At 40.9% G+C, this 14,304-nt stretch overlaps 1 protein-coding gene across 8 annotated transcripts in view; it reads right to left on the bottom strand.

Annotated features, from left to right (window-relative positions):
• rerea (arginine-glutamic acid dipeptide (RE) repeats a) overlaps positions 1-14,304 on the bottom strand; it is a 193,806-nt gene that overhangs the window by 22,247 nt on the left and 157,255 nt on the right. For all 8 annotated transcript variants that reach the window (XM_077514959.1, XM_077514961.1, XM_077514963.1 and 5 more), the window contains 4 exons: positions 9,751-9,799; positions 8,347-8,471; positions 6,343-6,442; positions 4,768-4,866 (listed from right to left, as the gene is read on the bottom strand). In XM_077514959.1, coding sequence (XP_077371085.1) covers positions 4,768-4,866; positions 6,343-6,442; positions 8,347-8,471; positions 9,751-9,799 — 373 coding nt within the window. The remainder of the gene's footprint in view (positions 1-4,767; positions 4,867-6,342; positions 6,443-8,346; positions 8,472-9,750; positions 9,800-14,304) is intronic.

Below are 14,304 nucleotides of genomic sequence, written 5' to 3'. Positions count from 1 at the left end.
TGTTGCAGGACTGAGGTGGAGGTTAATTTTCACTTATCAGACTGAAGGTGTAGCGTCTGATTAACCAGCAGATGGAGCCGTCTCCAACTGATAGCTCAAGCCAGCCTTTACTTTCTCCAACCACACCTGAGGGCTGAGGTTACCAAGAAAGTAGCCGCATATTACAAATAATTGCAAAACAATTCCAATGCTTTTAAATGTGATGAGAGAAAAAAAAAGAGCTCAGATTAAAACAATAATATAGGCTCAGGAATGGAGAAGAACTCATTAACATTTGAATCCTCTCAAAGATGAGCTTAAGATGTATTTTCGTGTAATGCTTACTTCTGTTGCCGTGAGGTTCAGCTCAGTTTCTATGTCTGTCCTAATTATGTCACCTTAATTATGTTCCCAACTATATAATTTACACAGTCTGTCATGGGCTCCCCCCTCTTCCTCTTCACTTCAGTTTTCCTTCTATTGCTGGCTCCCCCCTCCCTCTCTACATGTCGGCTCCAGTTTAAGACTCCATTTCAGCTCACTGCTCTCCAGCCCAGCTAATAAATCATCCACCAATCTGCTCCCTGAATCACTCTGCCCCTGCTCCTATTGCTCCAGCTCTCCGTTGCTGGGCAACACAGCGCCAGAGGAGGGGTTTGGAGGAGTCGGAGAGGGAGGGAGAGGAAAGGGGGGGGGTGTTAAAGCTGGGAGCGCTACCAAATGGCCAGCCGCTGTGCAGAAACAGGCTCCTCTGTCGGGAGCGTGTTCCAGAGAGCTGACGCTTTTAGCCCGCCCCAAGTTTCCCCTCGCCATTGTGAGGTGGAGAGGGGACATAGAAAGAAGAAGAAGAAGAAGAAAAAAAAACAACAACAACTCAATAGGTCTTTGTTGCCTGTGCGCACTTCCTGCTTAATAGTTCATTGCTGGAAGTTGTAAAACTGGTTTTGATCTTGTGTACATAAGCATCATTAAGATGTTTCAGGATTGCCACTCTGTGCCTGCTATATAATAAAGTAAAGTACTGTTGTGAGAACACGACTGCAATTCAAGAAACCCGGCTTTCATGCAATATGGAGCCATTTTAGTTGACTTGTTAAAAACTAACATAGCTGGCCACGTACAAACCTAATGAGCCAGGGAGCGATGGTGGACTTCCACCCAAAACCAAGGAGCACTGCTATCTCTAATATCAGGGGTGTGCAGGGCAGGTGCTCGAAGTTTAAAAAAAATCAAATAAAAAATAAAGGGGGGTTTGTAATGATAATGTGCCCGCACTAGTGTCCACTCACTTGGGGTTCAAACTTCGAACCCATGCCACCACCGAGCGGCTGCGCGTGGGGCGGGGTGAAAAATTGAGATAGTGTGTTTGTATGTGCGTGCATGCATGTGGGGAAAATAAATAAATAAATCCATTGTAAAATCCTTAATTGAAATAATGGCTAAACAATAAATCATACATGATAAAAGTGAAGTGTAGTGTAGTCAGTGTAGAAAAATCTCTTACTTTACAGTTAGCTTGATTCAGGTAAGAGCAAATGCCGTTTATTATTTGTCAAGCTTTAGTTATTGCAACTGTACTCAACAATTACCTGCCACAAGCTAGATTAAATGTGATTTTTTTTTTTTTGGTTCTTCATTGTCCCATTAATTTCTTAGGACCTCACTCTGGCCGCAAACCCAACCATTGTTTTTTTGTTTTTTCTTCTTCTCAGAATTAACATAACTTTTCTCGTTTGTATGGCTCAGCGTGTTTACTTGGATACTATACCTACATAAAGTACCTCAATGGCAAAAACTTAAAACCTCAGTAAAAAGTGGAAAGATAGCTCACACCAAAAAAACTTCATGTTCTTTTGATTTCTCTAATGTACTTATACGACGGGAAGTGTAACGTGATGTGAGTGACAAACAGGTCTTTTTGCCTTCTGTGCGACAGCTAATGTGCTGCGTGCCAGCCCCAGGATGCCGAGTTGGAGCGTTTGCTTGCAATCGCCCCTGTACCCGTGTTTGAAAATTATGGCATTGTGTTATTTTTGTCCCCTAAAATTCACAATACGGTACTGGTTAATTGTTGTAACACTAGTGTGTACCATTATATATTGGCACATACAGCTCCCTATGTAGACCACAGGCATAAATCACCTAATCTAACGCTTAAATAAACTTAAGTCTTGTGCAGGTAAGCTTATATTGGTCTCCCCTATGTCTCCCTCCCACCTCAGTGATGTTGGCAGCCAGCTCAGGTCATCCATCAGCTGAAGACACAAGCGGAGATAAGCCGTGGCACAGTGCAGCTGGCTGAGGAATATAGACCTACAGCCCCACCGCAGTCATAGATCTCTGACACAGCGACAGACTGCAGGACCGCTGCGACTGCTGTTGTTTAGATGCCACCGCCTGTTATTGGCATTTTTTCCAAACATTAGGTTGTGTTTCAGCCATTCTTAAAGTAATTAATTGCACTTTTGTGCTGGAAGACCCCTGTACAATTGTGGTAATCTGTACAGATGTCTTCTTTCATGTGCATCATGTATGATGATGTAAAGGAGCCAAGGCATTGTTGTTGTTGTTATTATTATTATTATTATTATTATTATTATTATTCTTTTAAAGGTACAGTGTGTAATATGTGACCATGAGATGTTGTTATATCATAGAATGCAACCAAAGCGCATGCATTTCGAATCACGCACACTACGGTGGCTCAGAGAGACCACACTTTGCAAGCCTACCACCAAATCTTATTTTGCATGATCAAACAAGCATTTCATTGTATTGGCAGCCGGCGTGAAGCCGTGAAGCCTGGCGGGCGACGCCAAAAGACCAAACAAGTCAGATTTAGCTGGTGCAGCTAACAAGAGCGGCTAGTGGGAGTTTGTCGGAGCAATAGGCTGGAGTGGCTAACAAGAGAGGCTAGCAGGAGAAGCTAGTAAAGGCTAGAGAGAGAAAAGCAGAAGGTGACAAGCGATGGAAGTCCGAATCACGGGACTCAGCGATGGGCACCTGCTGGCCCAAGCTGTGGAAGGTAAGCGACGGTCGGCCCATTGGCTCCGACACTAGATCGTAACACCAGTGCTAACTACGTTCGCATAGTTGTCCTTTGGGCAGCCGTAGCAGGAAGATGGCAGTGTGACGTTCACAAACTGAGCCATGGTTAATGAAACAAACAAATGATTAGCACTGTTTTGCAAACACGTGCCACTGTTAGTAGTATCTGAGGCCTACCAGATGTGACACTAGCACCACAGGCTTCTACCAATGCACGTTTGTGCTAAAAGCAGTTGCCCTTATGATGAAATTGATCTAATTATCCACACATCTGTTTGAATATGCACATGTATTGCTTCCAGTTATGTCTGCAAGAGATAAAGAAATCCTGGCCGTGCTGTTACGCTTCTTGTGTGAATTTACTGGGAATGCAGTGTGAAAATGGCTTGAGGGAGCCCAGAAAGTTTCTGGTGTGCCTGATCCAAGGTACCTTCAGTTGGGATAAATACCAGTAGAACATCAATCGAAATCTACCTGTCCTGACAGATATTCTGTACAGGAACAATGGTCACAAATACTGTACATATCCTGGAGAGTTTATCGGAGGCCCAGGATTATGTGTCAACAGCTGCCGCCTGAGAGATGTGTGAGGGCAAGGCAAGTCAAAGTGGAGGAGGGGAGCTTGACAAGTGACCTTGGAGACAGGCCACTGCTATCATTCCAGCGGCACCCGCTGTCACTAGTATTCACATCTCTCATAAGTGCAGCCAGGGTCGGGAGGAAGAGGCAGGCAGGGATAATGAAGCTCAACCTGGAGGAGAAGAGATGCAAGCGGGAGGCACAGCGGGTGATAAATAAATGAAAAGAAGCCAAGCTCGTTTCTGCGTGCTGGCCCGACATTGACACACGTCGCTCAAGGCGATGAGGCTGCAAAGGCACAAGTGGTGAGGATCACTGGGACCTACTGGATATCCAACTCCCTCACGTTGGGGCACGTGTCGTGCAAATGGCCTCCACGCAACACACATAACAAGTGCAGGTGATTATCAGCTTATGGATCGTCAACATTCCGACATGTTTGTAATGTCACCTTTCCATAGCAGTTAAGCCTGCAAGCATGAAAGAGGAACAAGAACTCCAAACCGGTCCAACAAAAGGATGGCTGACTTAATAACCTTCTGTCAGCGTTGGGTCCTTAAAAATTATTCAGTCATGTACAATTGCACCCCATCTGAATCACACAACTCAAAAATGAACAAAAGGGGGCAAGTTTCAGTTTTGCCAGTAATATCATGTGGAAAATAGACAAAAGAGGAGGGAGAAGAGCTCACAGGAATGTGGTGAATGAACTTCACTTAAACAAAGAATGTGTGACTAGTTGTTATGACGATTTCCCCTCCTATCCGCCATTTTCCCGATTCCATTCCTTTAACAACTGTGTCAAAATCCACATCTACATTCAAAATGGAGGATAGGATTACCAGCACTCAGCCTATATCCTTTACAGCCTTCTACCCTAAAGATTTATTCTGTGGGTGATAAACCGGATGCAGCTGCTGGGTGGGAGGAGCTGGAAAGTGTTTTTTTTTCCCTGATGTCTTTTCAGGCTCCAGCCTAGAGCACTGCTTCAACTTGCTCTCAACAGCACCCTCCACAGGCAACTTGCGATACAGCAATAACATGCAGAATTGAGCATGAACTCGGCAAACACTCTTACATCCCATACATAATTCCCCTTACGCTTAGCATGCAAGTGTTGTATGCTGATGCGTTTCCAAATGGACACTGTGCTTCTCTTACCACTTCATCCTCGGACCAGCACTTCTCTATCAACTTTGGTACCGGCTTCTTCACCAGCCGCTGGAGAGCTTTTCCGGCATCATAGCTGCTCTCATGAAGCTGTGGGAAAAAGGTAGAGGAAAAAAAATAACACAACAGAAAAGCCTAAATCTCAGACAGATAGGTACTACCAAAGAGACACGCCGTTCAAGCCACACAGAGAAACAGAATGACAATGTTCAATAAGGCAGCTGTTGTGCTGTATTATGGAATTTGCAGTTTGTCTTTACTGCTTTACTTTGTGACATAAAAAATGCGATGTCAGAGAATCACAGGTAATGTTTCCTAGCATGCTTTGAGGTAGTTGCAATGATCACATTTGACTGTTATGCCTTTTCAATTTTAATTTCATTTCTAGTTGTGTAATGTTATGCTACTTTTGGTGTAAGTGAAATGGCTTGCTAATTTGCAATGTTACTGCAATTAATGACACTGGTCTTTTTTCACTACATGTGTTGTGTCAAAATGTTGAGTAGGTTTGGCTGAGATCAGCAAATTTGCCATAAATTGATCAAACAGTTCCAACCTTGTGATGGGTCCACAGGCCGGTTGTAATTACATGCTGGGCCAGGTGTGGCCCGAAGGCCGGCAGTTGACGAACACATTATCTAGATATTTACTGAAATCTATACTTAAATGCATTTCTTTAATTGTGCTTTTACCTTAAAAAATGTTTCTGATCACATATGATCCAAAGTGCAGCATCAAAAGACGACAGTATGTAGCACACTTTTATTGTCAACAGTGTGATATTTTCAGCCCTACCAAGGTGGACGAACCTGCTTCAGCACAGATTTATTGCATCCTATCATTATTTTTAAGCACCTATTTTTTATTGATCTTAAAAAAAAATGAAAGAAAAGTTTCCAGGGAGTACTTTCCACCCTGAGTTGTTTTCTTTATTTATGGTATTTCCTGTGTCTTTTGCAATGAAGTCTCGGTGGCGGCATTCCTCTCATCTGTTTTTGTGTGTGTGTTTTATTGAATCGATACATTAATACAGATTACAAACTATATTTCAAAGATGGGATATTCACCAGAAACCACATCTTGAGAATGAAAGGAAATGCCGAGATGCCGAACAACACAAAGGCAGTCGCAATGCAGCTTTGAGGCTGGTGTCACATTAAATTGGCTGAAAAGTCGACATTACTGAGGCTATTCTTCTGAGGAAAAAAAACAAGTACATCTCATTGGAATTGCAAATCCATAGAGGAAGGTTGATAGACAATGACCAGCCAGCTCTGTTAATGTCCTGGTTTATAGAGTTGGAATACAAATGCCCTGTTTATGACTCCCTCTCATCTCCTGCATAGGATTTTATATCTCTGTATTCAAATTCAGAGTGACAAGACACATCTCCCATTACATCTGATGTATTAAGAAGCCCCCGAGGGAGAGTTTACTACAGGAGGCTGCTCTACTGGCTCGGGGGGCCGTATCATTACCCGTCAGTGAAGCGTTGCAGTAATGAGTGGACTCCCGGTGACATTACGATGGTGTTTTTGACTACCTGTTCAGAATGATTGTACTTACAGTGTTGAGTGCGTTTAATGTAGTGTCATCTCGAGAGGCTGCTAGACATCCATCCTCTGTGGAGCCTCCATCACACATCCCTGCAAAGGCGGCCATGCTCCTGTGGATGCAAGCACATAGTCAACATGATGAACTTCTGGCCTCTAAGCCCTACGAGCAAAAACATCAGTTCCTAACCTTTTCTTTGCTGAGCACACCTACAACATGAAGCGTGAAAGTTTATGGATATACACCAAACATAGAATTTGATATTCCAAATGAATTATTTCTCAAATTGAAACCAATAATGGCGGCACGGTGATCTAGTGGTTAGCACGTCCGCCTCCCAGTTCTGAGGACTCGGGTTCGAGTCCAGGCTCCGGCCTTCCTGGGTGGAGTTTGCATGTTCTCCCCGTGCCCGTGTGGGTCTTCTCCGGGTACTCCGGTCTCCTCCCACATTCCAAAGACATGCATGGAAGGTTAATTGGGCACTCCGAATTGTCCCTAGGTGTGCTTGTGAGTGTGGATGGTTGTTCGTCTCTGTGTGCCTTGCGATTGGCTGGCAACCAGTCCAGGGTCCTACTGCCCAGAGCCAACTGAGATATGCGCCAGCACCCCCCGCGACCCTTGTGAGGAATAAGCGGTCAAGAAAATGGATGGATGGATGGATGGATGGATGGATGAAACCAATAAAAAGACAATCACAATGGCCATGCCTTAATCTTTAGTGTCCTCACAGAACATTACCCTGCACCATTATTGACAAAAGATGCTGCTGCCACCTCCTATTTTAATTGCAAGAGTTTTTTTCCATTTTGCATTTGTGCCATTTTATTTACTGATCACTCACTAGTTTGTACAGTAATCCTACTTCCTGTTTACATTTTTGTGACCAATCAGAGAAGACATGATTTATTAAGACTAGTAAACTGACTATAGCAGGGCCTACTATCGGGCCGATATTCAGCATTTTGGTGCATATTGGCATGGGCTTTTATTTATTTATTTTTAGAATCCAATGGCCATTAAATGATCAAATCAAAACTGGGTTATTTAGAGAAATTAAGTTTTCTACGGGCACCTCACATTGGTGACCTGCTGGCCAGTAGCTGTGTTGAGGACGGATTGTTTTTGTACTTGAGGATAATAATGAGTGGTAAGTGAAAAATTTCAATTTCAATTACCACCGGTACATTGAGTTTTTGTAAAACTTCATTTACTGTACTGTAGAAGTTTACAAACCTATTTATTTGTTAATGTTTTAATTTAACTTCAAAAGATGTGCTGCTTAGCCTGCTCCTTGCACTTTTTGTTTAAATTTTCAAACAAAGATGTCAATTTTCTAGGATTGGAGAGGAAAAAAAAAAAAAAAAAAGCCAACGTAGAAAATATGAAAATTGAGTGTATTACTCAAAATTTTGTTGCCAATGTTTATTGTTTATTGCCACAAACAAATATCGGCTATCACCATTCTTGAGTACTAATCAACCAAACAATTATGTATTGACCCTGAAAAACAAAAACAAAAAAAACACATTGGTCTATTACTAATTGAGACATATTGATAGAGCTCGTGGAATTTTTACTGAACACGAAGGCGAAATAATATTGATTACAAACTCATAAAAAATATTTTGGTGGCAGTTGTTCACATATTCTAATGTGCAAAACGTCGAGTTGCTGATTTTATATTTTTATACTGAAAAATAACTTGCTGCAACGCTTTCAGTGGATGCATCTGACAATTTTTGGTAATGTGCCAATGGCAATATTGTAATAATACCGATAACTGTGATCATTTGGGTCATAATTATGTTAGGACATTTTCATTCCAAAACACAAAGTATAAAAACATTTTATGTGTTGTTTTTATTTTGGAAAACAAATATTACATAAAACTAAATGTAACCAATCACAATTAACATTAAAAAATGTTGTGGAGAAGTGAAACAAAATTTGATTTGTTTACATTGATTATAGAAGCAACACACTTGGGTGACACTGATGAATGAGACTCAGACTCACCTTGCGGCTCTGAGGTACATGAGAAGGTCACAGTCATTGACCCCCGGCATCCAGACCAGCTCCTCATTCTCCGTCACGGCATGGCCACCTGAGGACGGGAAAGGCTGCAGCTCTGGAAGCTTGGCCTAATTAGGTCCGGGGGAGAAGGAGTAGGACAGATGGTGTCACACTACAAATAGCATGCAGGCTTGAGGAAAATATAAGCTTTCAAACCTGTCATCAACATTTCACTCGGTGTGTCTGAGTGGTGACGGCGGCAATGATGCACAGATGCGTCAAAACACAACTGCACCTTATTTAGTGTGTGCTTCTGTGTGCCACACAACAAATACTCAGTGGGGCAGAGGACAATATTGATAAGCCTCCCGGCCCCACCCCTCAATGATTCGTGTTTACAGATTTCGTTAAATGATAAATTGACCAAAGGCTCAAAACGATTCATAGCTTGGCCACATGTTGAGTTAAACTTATTTTGATTTGTTATGTTTGGGCTGGAAATGAAACAAGAACATGCCCCAAAACACAATCTAAGATTTGAAGAGATAGTTATGAACATTTTAAAATGTATCCACATCCACAATTTTGAGGACCCTATTGTTTTTGCACCCTTCTCAAGATAAGAACATCCCGTTCAAAGTAATAAATGAAAACATAAAAAAAAAAAAAAAAAGATTTCCTAACACAATGTCTTAAAGACCCCCCCCCCCCCCCCCCCCCAAAAAAAAAAAGAAAAAAAAAGTGAGCTAAGCCTTATAATTGAGGGCAGAACTCAAACCGAGCACAGTGCTAACAGTGGCAACTGTAAGCAATGAAACCCCTACTAGCAGTACAACATAACATAAAGCTGTGGGGGAAGATGATTCGAACTACATCTAATTAGAATTTATTTTGGACCAGGAGAGAGGACTGACTTGCCAAGGCCACAATGTGTGGAAGGTGACAAACCTTTTAAAAATGGATGTATTAAACCATCACATGTCAAACACCATATAAATGACCAAACACTTGGCACTTTTTACAAAACATGATGAACGGAAGCAGTACAAATCAATCCTATGGTATGCCCACATATTTGACCCTAGTGCGTTTATTTGAACATTGGTCATGATGGGGTACTAGGAGAGCTAAATATTTTCATGGTGGTAAAAAGTTTGACAAGTAGAGACTAATTAATGTGTAATGACGCAGCTATGACGTTCAAAACACGTAATGTGACGTTCACAACATTCATCTAATGTTGACCAGCAGCAGTTTGGTTAAATTTAAAAAAAAAAAAAAAATATATATATATATATAAAATACAAAGAACAAGTGTTCCCAAAGCAAAATAAACCATTCAAGAACTGAGCCATTTTCCAAAGGAAAAAGGTATGTTGAGTACTTTGGATGCATGCGATGACTTACTTGGTGACTGGGGCCCACCCGGATTTCCCCCTGAGTGCTGTTTAGCCGCCTGAGGAGACAAAAGAAAGCAGATTGAAACAACATACAGCATCTACTTGGAAGCCTTTCAAAGTTAGCCACAAAGAAAGAAACCGGCATGCATTTTACTTGATGAATTCATTAGATTGTGTGTGGAATTGGATCGCTTTTTATTGTGAAACTCAAAACAACTATCACATGCGTAACACAATGAGTAGGACCACAGCACATTTGTAGGCTTGATATTGTGAATGCATCCATAAAACGGAATCCTCTAAAAGAAAAGGAGGGGTTGGGGGGCTTCTACAAGGGCCTCTGTAGCGGCTGCTGGTACAAATGTCGGTAGCCATAGCAACTGCACTTTAATAATAGTGTTCCGAATCTCCAGCTGCAGTGGATTAAAGAAAATGACAAGCTGTTCCTTTTGAAAAGCCTTTCCCTTCGGTTGCCTAGGTAACAGCGCTGAATTTCATAGAGCCGTGCGCAGGGCAGCCCAGAATGTGTCAGTGTGATTTGCACCCCGAGAACCTCGCACTCCATCATCGGGGCCTGGCTGAAAAAAACGAGAGGCCCCGCTAGCTTCTTTACACTGCTGCAACCTTCAGATCGACCAGACAGGTTCTTATTTGATCAGCAGGTATACTTACTGTTCCTCAGGAACAAACAGGACATAGTGAATCCAACCTGTAGCTGTCAGCAGCACGGGACAAATACTGGACTGAATTCCTTCAACAGCAAATTCGGAATTGTCTAAATATTTTCAAAATCCTATTTTATAACCAACAGCCTTCAGTAATCTATGGTAATGACCATTGCTTAAAAAAAAAAAAATCATGGAGATTACAAGCAGCATGTCACACAGGACGGAAAGTTTGCGTCCACATTTAAATCATACTCTCACACGCTCTTATTCTCATCAGTCACACAATCCCATATATTACATCTCTATAGTTAAAGGATAAAATTACACTTTAGGGAAACGAATCAACTAGGTTCAAACTAAAACTACTAATACTACTGTATAACATACTTTTAATTTTATCATACCAACATGACTCAACAGTGTTAACAAATACTCCAGTCCACAAGTGAGCCTCTGACTATGTTAACCTTCTAGTGTGGTCAACATCTACAAGTACAATTAAAAAAAATGAGCATCCACCAAGGTCCATGATGCACGGCAGGAAGCTGTAAGGACAACAAATGAAGACTGCCCTGATTGAAGCCGATTTTGAATGCAGACGGCCAGACAGAATTCTGAGAGAGGAGCTGGAATACAGAAGTAACGCAGAGCTGAAGTATTACTTGCATGTGCGAGCATAACCGCTGGAAAACCAACAGATCTTCAAGATCTAATTCAGAAAGTGGAAAGAAAAGCCCAGCTATGTGCGGTGAACAGGGACCGAACAAAAAAACAAAAAAAAACAAAAAAAAGTCCAAACCATTTCTCTATTATTTTAAACTCATATTACCCTTAAAAAGGAAGTCAACCCCCACATTTTTTTGACAATACATTTTATGCAGCCCCACAAACCTAAATACGGCATTTTGATTAATATTAGGTTAGTGGAATATGAGTTAAGCAGTCAAATCCAGCAGTTTTTATCTATATCAGGAGGTGGTCATTTTGCCACTTGCTGTCAACTAAACATCACAGTTGCTCAGGGCTCATGTTACACCAATCACAGCTCACCAAGCTGAGCTGTGAATGGTTGTTACCTGAAACCTGTGATGACCAAATTATGTCGTCATTTTCACTTGACAATAAGTGGGAAAATGGCCGCTCCCTGAGATGAATAAAAACGGCTGCGGTTTTGCTGCTTAACTCATATTCCACAAATGTAGTAAAATTAATCAAAATGTCATGTTTAGAGTAGTAGGGCCCATAACATATTATTGTCAAGAAATGTTTCAGGTTGACTTCCTCTTTAAAATTCTGCTACTGGTCTATAAATCACTAAATGGTTTGGGTCCTGACTATATCCAAGAAATGCTGATTGAGGTCAAACTCAGCAGTGCTCTGAGATCGACAGACTTGGGCCAACTAGTGGAACCCAGAGTTCGAAGCAAACACGGTGAAGCTTCATTTAGCTATTATGCTGTACACAGATGGAATAGGCTACCAACAGAAGTGAAGTCAGTCCCAAGTGTAAATGCTTTTAAATCGAGGTTAAAAACTTTGCTTTTTTTCCCTCATACCTTCGATTATGGATTTTTAAACAGCTTTAATTAATCGTGTTTTTTTTCTCCTTTCTAATTACTACTTTTATTATTTTAAACTTCGCTAAATGTTTTTAAAGTTTGCTGAATATGTTTTTAATATTGTTTTTTTTTAAAGTAAATTTTGTAACCTACTTTTATTCTCTTCTTCCTCTGAATGTTAACTACTGTGTTTGTTGATGTGTTGCCTTTCCTTGTGTAAAGCACACTGAGTTGCCTTGTGTATGAAATGTGCTATACAAATAAACTTGCCTTGCCTTTAAACTAGGGATGTAACGATATCCAAAAGTCACGATACGACAATATCACGATATGAACCTCACGATACGATACTCTAATTATTACGATATTGTAGGGAGATTGGCGATATTTGAAAAAAAAAAAAGAAGAGCTCATACTAAAAAAAATAAAAAAAAGCACAATATGGTGTGATTTTGTACATAACATCAATGTTATGTTATTATTATATTTTATTATTATTATGTTATTATTATGCACGCATGAATTTCCTCCACATAGTGACTTGCTTCACAGGCATATTACATTCCCCTTGATCCGACAATTAGTGTTGATAGTGTTGTTGAAACATAGACGGGCCAAAACATCCCTAATGAAGTTAAATTGCACTTAAAAAAAAAAAAAAAAAAAAAAAAAAAAACTAGCCACGAGAGGGTGCTAGAAATGCACAAATGGAAATCAACCCAACTTTTTTTTAACAGCTGTGTTGCATTTAAATATTGTGAACATGACGACAATATTGTGGCAGTTGTAATATCACAATATCACGATATTGCTCTAATCGTTATATCCCTACTTTAAAATTGAACTGATTACCATACCAATTATTTTATTTTGAAAAATAAAGTGTGCATGTACAGCGCAAAAATATACACAAGCAACATACACGCTCCAGAGCCTCCGCTAACATTAGGCTTATTGTAGCTCTTACCCGTGATGTAAATATTATAGTCTCTCAGCAGAGATGTATCTTTATACACCAATTATGACTTTTCATTTAGCCAGGTTTGGCAACATTCTGTGGCATTTTAGCGTGCAAAAGGACAAACATAAATGGGCATATGTGAATTTTTCAGCAAACCGTTGAAGATTGGTATTACAGGGGGGGGGGGGGGGAAGGTCGTAAACCGCAAATAGGTTTGGGTTCACTCTAGTATCTATTAGGGGTGGGACAAAAAACCGATTCGACCGAACCATCGGTCGTCAAGGGGAGCTAAACGACCGTATCGGTAGCAGACTTGTTAACCGATACAAACTCCGCCGGGAATCCTTAGATACATTGCTTGTAAAGCTGTGGACCGGATATCGTGTTGCTGTGAATCGGTTGCGAGTGAGGCTTTATGGTTTTCATAACAATAGCAAGAGTTCTGCGCCGTGCTCTACTTGTTTTGTTTACATTTCAGTAGCATCACTATTCAAGCTACTTCCCTGTTTACAGAGAGCTAGCAAAGTAGCGCTCAGAGACGCTTCATTCCCCGGATGTTGTAAACATAATGCAAAGACGTGACGCACCTTGGGGAGGAGCCTACCGTCAACGCCGTGCTCACGACACGGCGCGAGCGCGCACAACGAGTGACAACATGCAACAGTTAGCAGAAGCTAACCCATTGCTATCGAGTCCTCTCGGTGCACTTGTATGTCCCGGGCCGGCGTTGGTACTGCGCGCGAGCCAAAAAGAATAACTCCCGTGACGATCCAATGCATGGATTCAAACGAAACAGGTATGTCCCACAGCCAACACACCAGCTAAGCTAAAAGCACACTGCAAGTATCTCATTTCTCAGTTTGTGGCTCCCTGTCAATGTATACAACTAGCATGAGCAGCAGATAGGAGAACTGAGACGTGCCCGTGATTACGTCATCAAACGCAAAATGAACGACAGCCCAAAAAAACAAAACATAAACAGTAGTGATTCTGTGGTCATCATCTTGTCTCAGATTAAAAAAAAACAAAAAGATGTCATACATTAACCAAAAATGAATATGATGGCAAAAGAAAAACAAATATTGTTAAAAACAAAAATTGTTGATAAAAAGGGAAGGGTACTTTTGGAAATATTTTTGGATATATTAAGTGGTTAAAATGTGTTTGATAGATTTATTGTTCCATAAGGTGGCTTCATATTTCTTTTGGCTGGACGGTAGGTTTATTTCATGTCTTAAATTTATGTTTCTGAAATACTTCACAATGTGCACATATTCTGTTTAATTGTGTTGGTGTCTTTTTAAAGGTTAAATATTTATATTTCAAATTGAATTATCAGCCTTTTTTTTTTTCCCTGATCCTTATTTTGAATA

The sequence above is a fragment of the Festucalex cinctus genome, chromosome 2 (assembly GCF_051991245.1).
Source record: "Festucalex cinctus isolate MCC-2025b chromosome 2, RoL_Fcin_1.0, whole genome shotgun sequence".
Lineage (NCBI taxonomy): Eukaryota > Metazoa > Chordata > Actinopteri > Syngnathiformes > Syngnathidae > Festucalex > Festucalex cinctus.
Note: the sequence above shows the minus strand (reverse complement) of the source record. Positions and strands in the feature narration are given on the sequence as shown.